Source organism: Purpureocillium lilacinum (assembly GCF_023168085.1).
Source record: "Purpureocillium lilacinum CBS 284.36 DNA, scaffold_2, whole genome shotgun sequence".
Lineage (NCBI taxonomy): Eukaryota > Fungi > Ascomycota > Sordariomycetes > Hypocreales > Ophiocordycipitaceae > Purpureocillium > Purpureocillium lilacinum.
This window is the reverse complement of record NW_027072112.1, coordinates 4,224,918-4,241,213: the sequence shown is the minus strand read 5'-3', so window position 1 is coordinate 4,241,213 and position 16,296 is coordinate 4,224,918. Positions and strand designations below refer to the sequence as shown.

At 60.7% G+C, this 16,296-nt stretch overlaps 4 protein-coding genes across 4 annotated transcripts; 3 read left to right on the top strand and 1 right to left on the bottom strand.

The window, feature by feature from the left end:
* Positions 1-1,253: 1,253 nt before the first annotated feature.
* On the top strand, positions 1,254-4,154 carry PLICBS_003041 (uncharacterized protein; the record flags this gene model as incomplete). Its single annotated transcript, XM_065600136.1, has 3 exons — positions 1,254-1,455; positions 1,516-2,026; positions 2,897-4,154. The coding sequence occupies 3 exons, from the start codon at positions 1,254-1,256 to the stop codon at positions 4,152-4,154; spliced, it is 1,971 nt and encodes a 656-aa protein (XP_065456208.1).
* A 1,435-nt stretch (positions 4,155-5,589) lies between these two features.
* On the top strand, positions 5,590-6,656 carry PLICBS_003040 (uncharacterized protein; the record flags this gene model as incomplete). Its single annotated transcript, XM_065600135.1, has 2 exons — positions 5,590-6,187; positions 6,256-6,656. 2 exons carry the CDS (start codon positions 5,590-5,592, stop codon positions 6,654-6,656), a joined length of 999 nt encoding a protein of 332 aa, XP_065456207.1.
* Positions 6,657-6,667: 11 nt separating this feature from the next.
* On the bottom strand, positions 6,668-7,593 carry PLICBS_003039 (uncharacterized protein; the record flags this gene model as incomplete). The annotated part of the gene is made up of 2 exons (XM_065600134.1): positions 6,668-7,036; positions 7,474-7,593. The coding sequence occupies 2 exons, from the start codon at positions 7,591-7,593 to the stop codon at positions 6,668-6,670; spliced, it is 489 nt and encodes a 162-aa protein (XP_065456206.1).
* A 3,384-nt stretch (positions 7,594-10,977) lies between these two features.
* PLICBS_003038 (set3 complex subunit with deacetylase activity, meiotic-specific repressor of sporulation proteins) lies at positions 10,978-15,706 on the top strand (the record flags this gene model as incomplete). The annotated part of the gene is made up of 3 exons (XM_018322760.2): positions 10,978-14,797; positions 14,853-15,079; positions 15,152-15,706. The coding sequence occupies 3 exons, from the start codon at positions 10,978-10,980 to the stop codon at positions 15,704-15,706; spliced, it is 4,602 nt and encodes a 1,533-aa protein (XP_018177990.2).
* Positions 15,707-16,296: the final 590 nt, after the last annotated feature.

Below are 16,296 nucleotides of genomic sequence, written 5' to 3'. Positions count from 1 at the left end.
TACCTGAGGCTCCCCGAGGCTCCGCGGGCTGCTGTGGCTGTGGCGCCAGGGCGCAAAGCAAGTGACGTCGCACCGCCAAATTGGACCTCTGCCCACAGCGGTGGGTGCGTCGCCACTGCCTGCAACCACCATCCAGCATCATCTCCACGCCATGCGCTGACAGCCAGGGTGCTGTGCTGTCGGACCTTGAATCCGACTGGGCGCTCCCCATTGCTGCCGTGCAACCTGCCGTTGGGAGCCGCCAGTCTGTCTATTCGTTACACCGTGGCGCAACCTCCACATTTGAGAGAGAAAACATGGCTGAGATGGAGAGATCAGAGAAGCCCAAGGCCAGCTTGCGCACGAGCCTCGACGACGGTGCATGTACGAAGCACTTACGCAGCACAGACGACTGGGCCCCGGCGAGCCGACGCCCTCTGGCCCCCGAGGCGCCATGGTTGCCGCCATCCCGCTGGTTCCTGGCTAGGCCAGCTCCGGGTCCAGGGCTAAAGGCGCTGTGGAAGCTAGAGCCACCACCACGTCGACGACGACGGCGAGCGAACCCGACCCATGCCTGCGCCCGCGGACAGGGACCCTGACGAACGGTGGAGAGCTGGTGCATCCAAAGCGGAGCGGCACACGAGCCATGCCGCCTGCATCTTCTCTGCTGCAGTGCAACTCCATCCTCCACCAACGCCGCTTGCCTCCGTGGCCGTGACCTGAAGGCGCACGGGTCAGGCAAGATCCTTGATCCCACTCCGTCGTCGCTCACGATCAGCTCGACCAGCTCGGCCAGTCGCTCCGACCAGGGTCCAGGGTCAGAGCCCCGGGCGGGCGATGTACAACCAAGCAGCACTTGCAAGCGCAATGGCCGAGCCGCTGGCTCATCTTGGCATCGTCTTGTTGTTCCCGCGTCGATTGCCTTCTCCGGATCCCGATTTTGGTCCCCTGCCTCGTATGCTAGCTGGCTGAGCGCCCAGGCTTGACCTGAATGCCGAGCTGGCGCTGGGCTTGCAGGGTTAGGATGTTGGCGATGCGTCCGGTGGCTCATAACGTTGGGGCGAGTGCCCGGCTCATGGCACGGAGTAGAGAAGTGGCAGACCATTCGAGCACTTGGCCATTATAAAAGCCCATGGCATCTCGCGTTCTTCCCATTGACTAGCTCCTCAGACTCGTCGACATCCGTTTGGACGACGCCGGGTTGCTCCCTAGTGTTCTAGCTTCATACAGTCGTTATCCTTCACCTTCGTTTCACCCCCTTTTCTCTTCTCACAATGCGGTCGTTCGCGGCTGCTGCGGCGGCTCTGGCCGTCGTCCCGCTCACCCAGGCATGGAACATCCAGCTGCCTCCCTGCCTTGAGGAGTTCAAGCCCTTTGTCAAGTCCGGCTGCTACTCGGACAGTACTGGCGAGGCCCTCGTCTACCGTGCCAACGGGGACAAACACACCGTCGAGACGTGCGTTGCCGAATGCAAAGGTGCGTCGCTTTCCTCCATTGCATTCCTCTGAACTATGTGCTGACACGCGTGTGCCAAAGGCAACGGCTTCCGCTATGCTGGTCTCAAGTACTACGGCATCTGCTTTTGCGGCGCCACCGTGAACGGGCCCCAGGTCGATGACTCCAAGTGCAGCTTCCCGTGCGAGGCCAACAAGAGTGAGATCTGCGGCGGCAATGATGAGCTCTCCATCTGGCAGGATCCAACCTTCCCCAAGGGGCCTGACGACACCACTGTCGACAGCTACAAGTCACTCGGCTGCTACACCGACAAGGGACCGGGCCGCACCCTGTCCTGGGACTCGAAAGCCGACGCTGCCACCTTGACTACGAAGTCGTGCTTGGCCGCCTGCGAGAAGAAGGGCTACCCGTATGCTGGCACCGAGTTCGGCGACGAGTGCTACTGCGGCAGCGTGCTTGCCAACAACACGGCCAAGACGGACGACGCTGAGTGCAACAGTCCCTGCGTGGGCGATGCCTCCGAAAAGTGTGGTGGCCGCAATGCCCTGAACCTTTATGTTGCCACCGACCTCGAGTCGCTGGAGCCATGTGGGTATAAGCCTCACACTACCACCACAACGGCGACCACGAAGTCTGGTTTCTCTACGACTACCAGGCGCAGCCATACCACTACCACCACCACTACAACCAGGCATAGCCAGGAGAGCACGACCACTACCAGGACTAGGAAGACCACGACCACCACCACAAGCAAGCCTAGCCAGGAGAGCACGACTACTACCAGGACTAGGAAGACCACCACCACCACCACAAGCAAGCCTAGCCAGGAGAGCACCTCTACTACCAGGACTAGGAAGACCACGACCTCCACTACAAGCAGGCATAGCCAGGAGACCACGACCACCACTACAACCAAGCCCAGCCATCACAGTACTACCACCAGGACCAGGAAGACCACGACCACAACTATAACCAAGCCTAGCCATCACAGTACCACCAGCAAGACTCGGGAGACGACGACAACGACGACTACAACCAAGCCTAGCCATCACAGTACCACTACAAGCAAGCCTAGCCATCACAGCACTACCAGCAAGTCTCGGGAGACAACGACGACGACGACTACAACCAAGCCTAGCCATCATAGTACCACCAGCAAGTCTCGGGAGACAACGACGACGACGACTACAACCAAGCCTAGCCATCACAGTACCACCAGCAAGTCTCGGGAGACAACGACGACGACGACTACAACCAAGCCTAGCCATCATAGTACCACCAGCAAGTCTCGGGAGACAACGACGACGACGACTACAACCAAGCCTAGCCATCACAGTACCACCAGCAAGTCTCGGGAGACAACGACGACGACGACTACAACCAAGCCTAGCCATCACAGCACCACCAGCAAGTCTCGGGAGACAACGACGACGACGACGACAACTAAGCCTAGCCATCACAGCACCACCAGCAAGTCTCGGGAGACGACGACGACGACAACCAAGTCTAGCCATCACAGCACCACCAGCAAGTCTCGGGAGACGACGACGACGACGACAACCAAGCCTAGCCATCACAGCACCACTAGCAAGTCTCGGGAGACGACGACGACGACTACAACCAAGCCTAGCCATCACAGCACCACCACTACAAGCAAGCCTAGCCACCACAGTACCACCAGCAAGACTAGGCAGACGACGACCACTAAGTCGACCACAACGACGAAGGGTTCGCACACGACCACGACCACGACGGCGGTCTGCACGGCCACGCACACGAGCCCTCCCAAGTGCGAGTGGCAAATTGGCGACTGGTGCGCTCCGCCGCTGCCTGATTGGGACAACAAGCTCGAGTGTCTCGTGGCGGCCAAGACGTGTGAGCTCCAGGGCGTGTCGTGCTTCGCAAAGGCCGGCTTCCCGCACGTCATCGACTGCTTCAAGTTCACCAAGTGGTGCATCGCGGTCAAGGCGCACTGCGTTACCGACTGCGTCTTGCAAAAGGGGTGCGGCAAGCGCGAGTGCTGGGACAAGAACAAGCCGGGGCCCGGGACTCCCCCGTCGACCAGCACCTCGGTCTACCCCTGCCCGCCGTCGACGACGCTCAAGCCGACGACGACGACCAAGCCCCCGGTGACGACGTCGTGCGCCCCAGAGCCGACCAACATCTGCACGCAGCCCACCAACGACAAGTGGGGTTACGGACCGGGCAAGCCCGTGGGTGGCATCCCGCTGCCAGCCGTTTGCTGCAACGACATCAAGGACGACTTCAACAAGAACCCGTTCAAGCTGTACAACGACCCCGACAGCAAGAAGTGCCCGTCGTTCCCCTGGCCGAGCCGTCCCAACGTGTGCCAGGACGCCTGCAAGGAGCAGTACGAGGACTGCCGCAACACGTACGTCACGGGCTGCAAGACACTGGGCCGCAAGCGCAGCATCGGTCTCAGCGCCCGGGAGGCAGAGGCCACGTCGGCGCAGGACGTGGAGTTCGAGCGCCGCTGGCTGCTCTCGTGGAGCAGCGGCGACCAGGCTTCGTGCTCTTCTACGGGCAACGCTGGGTCGTGGGGTGGCAAGGGATCCGACTCGCCGTCCTGCTGGGGCAAGGGCGGCAACACGCCCGACAAGGCGCTCCAGAGGTGCAAGGCGCAGTACGACGACTGCATGGTGGTCAACAAGAAGGTCGACCCCGGCGACAAGTGCCGCACTTGGTGCGACAAGAACTAGAGCGGCCTGTGTGCCTCTTTTTGCCGGGCGACGTGTTTCACTTTGTTGGGGGCGCGGAAATATGGGAATCGACGAAGAAACGGCTGTAAGGCGCGGGACCACACCCGGAGCCTCGATGGGTGTTTTGTACACGGTCCTTACCACCACGTCCGAAGTACATTTTCTGTAAATATTATTAATGCCAAGCTTGACACTCAGGCTGAAAATGAAAGTTCTTTGCTGCATTGTTGGCTTTTCATGGTCGTACAACTTTGGAGATAGGTCGAGGGTCCAACGGTTAGGTGACGTGAACTCACCGCACTGTCCTGAGCTTGAGATGCGACACCGATTTCGGTTGCAGGCAGCTGCCCGTTGTGATACCTGTGCTCCACATGTTGTAGGACAAGCACGCGTCAAGGCTTGCCGCCTCCGGGGTTGAGTATATGTATATTATATACTTCGTATATTGGTAACACAGAGGCCCCCGGTGCACCCCAGGGCCGTGCAATCCGCCCATCTGCAATCGGACAGTGCGGCACGCATCGATCGTCCCATATCACACGCGCATTTTGCCTTGTGCGAGCGAGGGAGGGCATCTCGCCTCTCATCTCTCACACACACGCGACACACTGCCCGGCTGATATGTACTCTATGCAGCCACAGCAGGCTGGCCCCGCCGAGCGGCCAACAGGGGAAGGAGAGAAAAGGACAGCAGGGCAGCGTGCGTGCGTGCGCGGAGTCTCGTCGTTGCCCCAAAGCAGCAATTGCCGAAGAGCCCGTGTGCGGACTCTGCCCGGCGCCATCATACACACACATGTGCAGACACACACTCTCTCTGAGCTCGGTGCCGCCTACCACCACCACCTTGTCTGCATGTATCAAGTGTGCTGCATTGGCAATGATATGGTCTTTCGCATGCGTCCCCCCGGTGCGCTGCCTCGAGGGAGAGACACGGGTTGAGGTGAATGAGTTGTTCGTCGCTCGGGAGGTGTGAGGGACGCGTTGGGGATCGACGTGCATGCGTGGGGTGGGACGTCGTTGGACACCCGGCGGCAGTCGAGCACACAGAAAAAAAAAAGGGTCGTGTTGTCGTCTGCGGTCCGGGGTGGTGGACAGACCACCACCCGACGAGCCTGCCTCGACATTCGTGCTTGTACTCTCACTCACTCCTTCCTGCATTATTCCCAAACCAGGTTTTCCCCCTTTCTCATCTCATCGCCGAGTGGCGTCTCACGTCACTTGCGTCCATTCTGCCCCTCTCGAGAAGTCAGCCAGGGATCACACAAATACCTGGTCCAACGAACCCCTGGCCGTCCGCGAAGACTGCGCAACCTCGTCTTTTTCGACCTGGCATCACCTCACACGACGGTCATCCAGCTCTTACAAAAACTCTGGTCCCTGAGCCTCGGAAAAAGGGGACAAAGAGTCACGAAGTAGAGACTCCTCTACAGCGACCATGGACATTCTGGATAGGATCGGGGCACTGCCCCCGACCGTGTGGTGTCAGGCCTTCTTCCTCGGCGCCTCGGCAGGCATTCTCGTCCTCCAGAACCTCCCGGACGACGCGCGCGGCACGCTCTTGAACTACGGCGCGCGCAGGCCCGAAGACAGGGACAAGGAAAACCGAAGCATCAAGGAGCATGAGAAGAGGCCCAACGGGGGCAGCAGGGACAAGGGGAGCAGCACCCGGAGCAGCGCTCTCATGCAAATTGCCTCCGTCGCCAGCGCCGCCAAAGTCCCGCACTCGTGGTTCTGGCACTTCTACCTCGTCTCCATCTCATGGAGCGCCTTCTGGGCGTGGCAGTACGTGCGACGCGGGGCCATCATGGGCTCGCTGGCACAGGCGCAGGTCCGGTCGGGGCCGTCAGCGTCGTCCATGGAGCTGGGCCGCGTCTTCTTCGCCTGGCTCATGATGGCCTTACAGGGCACGAGGCGGTTATACGAGTGCTTCTTCGTTGTCAAGCCCGGGCGAAGCCCCATGCTGTTTGCCCATTGGGCGCTGGGCATCGCCTTCTACACGGCCATGAGCATCTCTGTCTGGATCCATGGCTCTGGTACGTCTCTCCTTCGTCTTCGTCAAGCCGTCGTTTATCGGGTGAGCGTCACTGACACTGCGGCGAAGCTGCCATTCTCGAGTCGTGGGAGACAACCGTTTCCGCCGCCTTTCTCAAGATGCTCAAAACGCGGATTCCCGCCACCTTTGCCGTCATCCTGGGCGCGTGGTTGAAGCAAAACGACTGCCACCGGCACCTGGCCAGGCTCAAAAAGTACACGCTCCCGAGCCAGGACATGTTTGCTTATTTTGTCTGTCCGCATTATACCTGCGAGTGCGTGATATATCTCGCCATATCCCTCATGGCGGCGCCAGAAGGCGCCATCTTCAACAAGTCCGTCCTCTGCGGCCTGGTGTTTGTCGCCGTCAACCTTGGCGGCACCGCGAGCGGCACCAAGCAGTGGTATGCTCAAAAGTTCGGGGCGGAAAAGGTAGCCGGCAGGTGGAAAATGATCCCCTTTGTATTCTAGTCTCTACTTTGTCACCGCCTTCCCAGGGCGGCGAGTCGGGTTCCGACTTTGGACACCTTCAAAACGTCTCGGTACGTCAGGCTTGTACGGGTTTCGCGAGAATTACGGCCGCCGGCGAACACGTCGGGATCCCGGAGCAATGACCAGTTGATCACGCCACTGTCCGGGGTCAGGTCGACGTCCTCGTCGATGTCGTCGATGCCGTGGAGATAATCCGTGTAGAGGCTGTCTGTAGTGATGAGCAGGCTACGAGGTTCCTGGAGGATTCTCCACGCGGGCGTCGGGTCGAGGGCCCCGTCGTCCTTGCTGCGATACAGGTTCAGGCACAGACTGGCGCCAAGACTGACGGTGCACACGACGGGCCAGTACGCGGAGCCGTCCTACATTGGATGAGCAACGGAGGGCGCACGAGAAACGGACTTCATCGCCATATCCAAGTACTTAACTTATGAGGCATAATGCCAACGCTGGGGGGGTATTCGTTTATGAGCACGTGGTTTGGAGACCCATGGGGGCTGCCCTCAAAGATGTGGCCAGGCTTGCCCTCCCATAGCGGGAGAGAGCGCAGGCGTGATTTGATCGGCTCTTGCAGCCACGGTGGCAGCGGTGCGTCGAGTAGGGTATCGCGTACAAGGTCGGACGGCCATGTCTGGAGCCTACGGTGCGTGAGCTGCTTCCACCTGGGCTTCGGCGCGGACGCAATCTGTCACGGGGAGCGCAAAGCGAGGACGGTCAGCCAGGGGTCGGAAGGGATGCCAGGGAGGCGAGCGCAGGGCCGGATGCGGCGAGGGCGGTGGCGGTGGCGAGAGGAACGCACTTTGCTGAGGATGAAGCGTTCCTCGTCTTCGCTGATGAAATCGGGGATGTAGTAGGCCGTCGACGGGAGGTCGTGTATCCGGGCATACTCGAGAGATGGTGGGAGGTTGATAGCAGCCATGGCGGCGGCGACGCGTGAGATAGTGGACGACGTCGGCGGCAGCGCATCGAACGGTGCGGGGGCGCAACAGCGAGGAGACGGGGCACGGAGACGGCGGCTCACGACGATGTTGCCGGGAGCGCAGACTTGACAAGACGCTCAAGAGTATGAGTGCGAGGGGGATGGATGCCTGATGTCGACGTTTGGGTGAGGAGAGAGGGGATGCATGTCACGAGGGCGGGCGGGGCGGGGTCGGCAGCCCAGCGCCCTTTCACCTGCAGGCTGCTGGAAGGTGAGAGGGATGTGGGGCTCCAGTACGACTCGAGTCGACCTGAGAGCTGTTGTCGAACGGATCACGGAGCGGAGGGTGTGGGTTTCGAGGTATCTGGTACTTCAGAGGGATTCTCGTTGGGTCCCGTCCCAGGTGGGAGAGCCACCTGGGCAGGTTGTGCGCACCGGGCGGCGCGGAGCAGCCAACACGGGGCGAGAGAGAGGCATCGATCTCTCTGCACGCTAATCGCAGCGGCAGTTGGGAAGGAAAGGAACCCATCTGCTTGACTGGCTGCCTCCGTGAAGGCCTCACATGTGTTGTTGGACCGAGAGCCGTGAACCAGCATGAGGGACGCGTGGTATCGAACTCGTGGTCTTCCACGATGAACGAAGGAAGTACCTTGTACTTGCTCCAAACGGCGTAACGCTTGTCCCGTCGTCTTCGATTCCTCGGAACAAGCGGCGGAGCTGGAAGCTTGAAGCCCCCCCCATCAGGTTGCAGACCCCCGGCCCCCAGGAGAAGCACCAGGCTGCAACGCGCAACGCCAGGTCACGCCAGTCTGCCTGAGGCGCATCTCACGGCAGATGGCCCCCTTGCAAGGCCGTGCAGCAGTGCATGGCATGTGAGGCAGGCGGGCGGGCAACGGGAAGCGGTGGAGGGTGTGCAGCTGGACCGGACTTCATCACTACACTGTGCGGTTGGAGCTCTGCTGGTCCGGGTGCCTGGGCCTCTCATCCATCATTGAGCCGGAGCACACGGCGGGCAAGGCCACCTGCAGTGGGCAGCAAGGCAGCCGCTGCTCTCAGGCCGTCAGCAACGGTGAGACGCAGACGCGCACGCGCAATCTTGGCAGCGGGAGGCTCAACCTTCTTCTACAACACGCATAGTGGATAAATTGAATGCTCGCGTACTTTGTAGATGCAGTAGATGTGCGATACGTCCTCCAGGCACGCACGCAAATGGGTACTACCTACTAACGTTAGGTACCTACCTAAGTACGTACGGGACTGCGCAATGCAGTGCTCGGTGTACCTGCAACACCTCCCGTCCGCGCATCAGGTACCACCTCGCGCACAAACGCACGAACGCATGCACGCGCCGCCGAGGGCGGGGCGGACTGGGCCCGGGCATGCCTTACCCGTGGCCCTCGCGGGCGCTGGCGTGATGAATGACGAGGCTGGGGGCTGGGCGACGGCGGCGCGCTGCTTGCAGTGTTGCTGCGCTGGACTCGGGAGTGCGCAAGTACAAGTACATCTACGAAGTACGGGAGCTCAAGAAAGGCCAATGGATGTCCGCCCGGACTGGAAGGGATCCCGCACGCGGCGAGGCCCGCCACTTCAAGTACTCACGTAGTTACTGACAAACGCCAAAGATAGAACCACCAAGCGTGAGGTGCTTGAGGAACATCACCTCACCTCTGCATTTTCGCTGGCACGCCGGCCGATCGGCCCTGTTATAGCTTGGGCTGGATGCCTGTGGTGGTGGCCTCTCGAACTCGTACGAATGGAAGCCTGCCAGGGCTGGCTCGCCAGGGTAGGTACGTACCTGCCTGGGCAGGCGGGCAGTGGAGGCAACCTGGAAGCGGCGACCCGCCCCAGCGCTGGCGTTTCGGCCCAAAACTGCGCCAACGGCCCCTGTGGTCCGCCGGATAACGCCCCCAAAACGGGCCAATCAGCCAGCGACGATCAGACTTTTGTCTCTCCATTCTCTTGGGGGGGTCCCCGTTTTCAGTGGCAGTCCAATCCAAACTCTGGGCCCATCCCTTGCTCCCCATGCCATGCCAGGCAGGCTGGCCCCTGCCTGCGCGCCCGTGCCCGTGCATTGCGCTTCTCTCTCTCGCTGACCCTCTTCTGTTGTCCTTGGTGCTGATGTTGATGCTGGATCCCGTGAATGTGGGTACCTACCGTCCCCAGCGTCCTGTAATACTCGCGTGTGCATGTGGATGATGGGTGGATGGATGGATGGATGGCAAGATGGGCATGGATGATGGATGGAGGGACGCATCAACGGTGGGTGCGTCGGCGGTGGTCTGTCTGTCCTGTGCTTTTTTTGCCCGCCGCCGCGCTGTGGGTGTCGTCGTCGTCGACTCGACGGCTGGCCGGTCCTAGCACTCGGCCACTGCTGCCAGCACTACTGCTGATACTAGAGCTCGCTGATGTCGTCCATCCGCCCACGCGCTGGTGCTACGTACCGTCCGCTTTGTCTTGCGAGAGGCTCCAGTCAGAGGCCCGCCAGCCTCCACTGCCAGCCCGCCAGCCCGCCAGCCCACAGCCAGGCCCAGCCCAGCCCAGCCCAGCCCCAAAGCAGCCACCGCACCCGCCGCTGTTTGAGTAAGGCGAGGCAAGGCACGGGTACAGCACTCCAGCACTACTGGCAACTCCTCAGCCTCTTTCCCCGTCGTCGCTCGCCTCCGGTTCCTCAAACTTCCTCAAATCACCAACACCCTCAGCTCTGACTGTGGCTTCGCCGCGTGTGTGCAGCCCTGTTGTCGTCAACCACCACCACCAGCACCCGCGTCCCCATCACGACAACGGCACGTCCGCGCAACGAGCATCAACTGCCGTAACGTCCCTGGGCAGCCGGTGCAGCGATCCAGCACTGCGTCTGCGTCTCCAACGCGCCGCCGCCGCCCGCACCAACCCCCCCCGGCATCGACGACAGCGCCTGGCGACGCATCCTCCCGCCCTGCGCCCAGCTCTCTATTCGCCCGTCGGCCTCACCCAAGCACTTCCCCGGCTAGCCCAATCTCGGGTTCGTCGACCTTTCCTCGATAGGGGCTGCGCGCTGCCCACCCACCGCACCGTCTCGTCCGTCCGTCAGTCTGCTCCGGACAGACAGCAGCACCAGACGCAACGCGACCACCCTGGTTGGGGTTGCCTTGTCCCGACTCTTGCTCTCGCTCGCTGTCCACTTTCTGTGGCGATCGGCAGCCTTTTCGTCGACGTCCCCAATCAGTCAACCACCCACCCTCATCTCTCGTCCCTACCTCCATCTCACACCTTCCTCTGACTCTTCGTGATCCCCTCTCTTGCCTCGGCGCCGTCTCCTCCCCGCCGCATCGAAATCCACCCTCCCGTCGCGCCTTTCATCTCCAGGATGGTGCTAGTCGCCTGCTCCCTTCCAAGATAAATGACATGGATGCGCAGAATGCTGCCGAGTCCGACCAGACGAGGACTGCCGGCGCTTCATCTCCTCGACAGCGGCGAGGCTCCGAGTCTGACAAGAAGGCCAGGTCGCCCGCCGCCGTGAGGGTCTCGTCTCCGACCCGGGACGCAAAGCCCAAGACTGCAAAGGCCCCGACTGCCGCCGCCGCCACCGCTACCGACGGTGCATTGTCGACGGCGCGACCCGATGAGTCTCCCGAGGACCGCGACTCCGACGCAGAGACCATCGTATTGCCTGGCAAGGATGGCCACTCGCCGTCCAAGGCCCGCAAGGTTCGCCAGGAGGACAAGAGCGAAAGCGATGGCGACGCATCCAAGGGCAAGCTCAACCCGCCCAAGCAAAGGTCGGATGAAAAAGACAAGGAGCACAGCAACGGCAGCACCAACGATGCCGACAAGCACTCGACCGGCTCTGCTGCTGCTAACGCGCCCGGCAACCACTCTGCCAGCGACGTGAACAAGAAGAAGCGACGGCCGTCCGCCTCAGGTTCCGCCGGCCCGGAAAAAGACCGCCGTCCTCGCAACAAGGAAGGCGGCTCCAGTGGTTTGAGCTCTGCACCTGCGTCTCCACCCCAAACTCATCAACATCAGCAACGCAGGCGCCGCTCCGACGCTGCGCTTTCATCCCCCTCCGATTCTGAGCAGCAGTCTCATTCAAAGGCATCATCAAAGACATCACTACGTGACAAGCTCAAGTCCGGCGAACGCCTAGTATCTCATAAACGCAAGGCCCCCAAGGTCGAGTCCGACGACGAGGCCGACGCCCGCAAGGCCAGGCGGCAGCGGACCACAAGTGTCGGCCTCGACAGTGGCCGGCCCACAAAGACGCCCTCCAAGCCTCACAACGACCATCGCACACGCTCGATCTCGCCTCATCCCCGACAGCACCGACGAAGCACCTCCACCCAGCTGCCCTCTCAGGCCTCGGGTGGCCTCCACACCAAGAAGAAGCGTTTGCCTCCGCCACTGCATGCCACCGACTACCACTCTGACGACTCTTCCGCGGGCGGCACCCCACAGCCACGAAGCTCCAAGCTGCGGAGCCTCGCGGCGCCGTCCACGGCAGAGTCCAACCTTTCCCCAGCCAGGATGGGGCCTCACAAGAAGCACCTCGACGCCCATGGTCAGACGCTTTTGGCTCGAGCCTGTGCAAGGGGCGAGTATGAGAGCGCCAAGACCCGCCTTACCGAGCGGCCGGAGGATTTGAACGTGGCTGATTACGCGGGCAACACGCCGCTGCAAATCGCCGCAATTCATGGCTGCGAAGATATTGTAAAGCTTCTGATCGAGGCCGGTTGCAACCTAGATTGTATCAATTACGACAAGGACACCCCGCTATTGGACGCCGTCGACAATGGTCACCTTGGTGTCGTCAGACTCTTACTCGATGCCGGCGTCAACCCGCGCAAGGCAAACGTCAATGGCGAAGAACCGATTGACAGGGTGACTGAGGAGACAGAAAATGCCGACGAGATTCGCAAGGCTCTGCTTGAGGCACGGAAGCGGACAGGAGGAAAGCGGAGCCGTACATCAGAAGATCGACATTCGCACGACAACCACGAGTTCGCCCCAGAGAGTCCTCGACATTCTCCGGCGGCTGTTGGGTCCCTGTCGTCTCGTAGGAGCGGCACTGTAAGGTCCACCAAGACGAGGAACGACCTGCTCTATATGCCGCTCGACGACAAGACCCTGCGGCAGGCTGCCGGCCGTGGAGATGAGGAGACCGTCGGTCGAATTCTGCAGGTCAAAGAAGGCTACGACGATCCCGAAGCCATGGTTGCCGCCGCTCGAGGTGGTCACGACGGGGTGATTCAGCTCCTCTTAGGTCTCGGCAACGCCAACCCTGATCCCGGCCCAGTGGCGTCGTTGCAGCCCGAGCTGGCAACTCCAATTCTAGCCGCGATAGGCCAGGAGAATATCAAGGTGGTTGAGTTGCTACTCAAGCAGCAGCGCTTCGATCCGACTCGCCGATTCAAGGGGGAAACCTACTATGAGATTGCCAAGCGGCGCGCAGGACCTCACTGGCGCGATGAAGAGCACATGCTCAAGAACGCCTATGACGAGTACAAGCGCTCCCACAGGGATGGCGTCAAGACTAAGTCTCCCACTGCACGCCGTGATCGTGAGAGGGAATCCCGCAGAGACGAGGCAAAAGACACGTCGAGTGTCTTAAAACGCAACCAGCCCAGCCCAGGCCACGAAGGCGAGGCGAAGAAGAAGGTCGCTACGGCAAAGCTTGCGAGCCCTCGGGAGAAGAGACGGTCCAACTCTTTTACAAATCGGCACGACGACGACACACAAAAACGAGCCACGAACCGCGCGAAAAAGGACTCCTCGACAATCTCTGACCGTGAAGTGTCTCCAGCCCTTTCCCACAAACCCCAGAAGACCAAACGCGCAGAGTCAGACATGACGGGCATGTCGTCTGAAGGCGAGGCGGCCAAGCCGAGACGAAAGCTGATATCGAAGGGCGAGTTGAGTCGAGAGCGCGACAAGCAAAGGCGTCTCAAGGAACCCACGAGCCCGCACGAGTCGAGGACGGACGATGGCCCCGAGCGATCCAAGCTCTCGGAAAAGTACCACGACAGGACGAAGGCCTTGAAGCGAGACGAATCAAGGGATCATGCACCTGGCGATGGCGCGACTAAGAGGCACCGCGCCAGTGTAACTCCCGACAGGCCTAGTGACGTCGACAAGGACAACAGCGACGGTCCGGCTAAGCGGCGGCGCCTGGATGGCGAAAACCCTGAAAAACGCGCTAAGCGAGCATCCTCTCCTGAAGGACGCCCGCACAAACTCAGTTCCTCTCGGGACGCTTCCAGCAAGCCGCCCAAGAAGGAGCGCGAGGACGCCTCTGGCCTGAACAAGGATCGACGGGACTCTCAGCACCATAACCCTCCGCGCAGCAGTGGAGCCGAGACCTCCATCCACGTCAAGAGCGAGGACGTCGACGTGCCCATGTTGGACATTGAACAGCCCCAGGATACCGAAATGGCTGACGCTTCGCGAGGATCCATCGGGCTCCTCAAGAAAAAGAAAGAACAGGAGGATCAGGCTGCCGCCGAAGAGGCAAAGAAGGAGGAGGAGCGAAAACGGGTCGAGGCCGAAGAAAAGGAAAAGCGCGAGGCCGAAGAAGCCCGAAAACGCGACGAAGAAGAGAAGGCTCGTAAGGCTGAAGAGGAGAAGGCTCGCAAGGCCGAAGAGGAGAAGGCTCGCAAGGCCGAAGAGGAGAAGAGACAGCGCGAGGTGGAAGAGGCGCGGAAACGTCAGGAGCAAGCGGAGCGTGAGCGCCGTGAAGCTGAAGAGGCAGCGCGGCGTGAAGCGGAAGAGAAGAAACGCTTGGAAGAGGAGAAGAGGAAGAAGGAAGAAGAGGAGCGAAGGCAGCGAGAAGAGGCCGAGCGACTGCAAAGGGAGCAGCTTGAACGGGAAGCTGCCGAGCAGGCTCGAAAGGAGCGCGAAGAGGAAGAGCGCAAAGAGCGGGAACGTCGCGAGCGTTTGCATCGCGAGGAGATGGAACGGAAGCGGGCTGCACGGGAGGCAGAGCAAAGGCGAATCCGCGAGGAACAGGAGCGCGCCCGTCTGGACAAGCTTCCTCCCCTTCTGCGCTGGCTCGACAAGTGCCCGAATCCCAAGGCCCCGGCCATCACACAAAGGTTCACGAACCTCCTCGGTTGGCGCTACGACACCATCCGCCCCGAGACGAACAACACTGCGGAAGGTCGCGAGCAGTGGGTTCTCAACACCGAAGTAGCTCTTCTTCTTGGCGAAAAGGATCTTGATCTATCGAGATGTGAGTACAACGTATGAATGAGACGTTTTCCGGTTTCGGCGCTAACTCAGAGCAGACACCGCCTGGGAGAGGGTTCCCGCCACCAAGGTCGCGAAACTTTCAGTTTTGAAAACCGAGGGAGGCGTCTACGCGCTGACGAGACAAACAGTGTGGGACCTCGGACGTCAGGTCCCAGATTGCTACAGCGTCAAGGACCCGTCTGATCTTGACACCGCGGGAATGGAGGAGCACAGGATCGCCGCACAGGAGAGATTTCTCGCAATGGACATGTTCTTTGTGAAGGTAAGTTTGCCATCGCAGGTTGGGGTGCTACTGGTCGGAAAGACGACTGAAGTTGCTGACTCGAACCGCAAGGTGTCGGATCTCCTGTACACGGTGCCGAATATCCCGCACCTGCTGAACGTCAAGATCTCGGTCGAATACCGAGAGCTGTGTGAAACGATGGAGGAAACCAAGAAGTGGGTGAAGGATAGATACAAGTGGCGCGATGACCCTGGCGCCGAGCGCTATGGTGGCCACGCACCACGCCGCAAGTACTACGTCAACGGCGAATTCGTCAGCGAGGACATGCCGACGACGCACCAGATCAGCAACAAGCCGTTTCCAGAGATACGGGTTCCTCGACGTGGTCTGGTGCAGGTGACTCGCGACGACCCAGACTACGAACGCATCTGCAAGGAGCAAGGTCTGGAGCACTTATTGAAGGGGCGTCAGACGCCGTCGCTCCCGAACGGCGTGCACTCGTCTCCAGCCAGCCAGACAAGCACAGTCTCGACGCAGCAGCAACCCCTTGTTAATGGCACCAAGGGCCACTCGATCCACGACTCTGCCAACGGACTCAAGGTAATGAACGGAGACGCGACAGTGAACGGCGTCGATGGGTCTGGAACAGAGAAGCGATACCCATAATGGAGGGGATGAAAGGACAGGAGCGGGCGGTGTTGTGTATGAATTCTCTTTTGTATCGCAAAGACTCCTCGCCAGCGGGGAGCGTACGGGGCCTCAGGCGTTTTGCCGGGCCACGGAAAGCGAATGTGCAATAGTGAGCCGGGACATGGTACATATGGAGGTGCTTGGGCTATGCTTTTCCGAAGCCAGGAGCACAGAGGACTCCTCGCAGCTTTGGTTGGTTTGGATGTTTGCTTTGCACAAGACGCAACGTTGCGAATGATGGCACGGAATTACAGGTTACTGGCCGGCGGGGCGGGGCAGGCAGGCAGCATGAGCTGGGGCGTTTTTCTGACGATGTCTTGCGTCTTGTCGAGATACCTCGTGGTTGGAGCCGGATGCAAAGAGACAGCGATGCACCACCACGCGTGAAGCGCGAATAATGCGATTGGTGAATGCCGTGTTTAGACCTGACGATCGGGGTCGACCCTGACTGAGTAGGAGGTGGTCGTTGTCGCCGGCCTTCGTCTGAGCCCATGGTTAAGAGGCAGACGTACGTCAATTGCCACTCGCGCTGTTGGTGGATGCCGACCCGCCAGCGACCTGACATC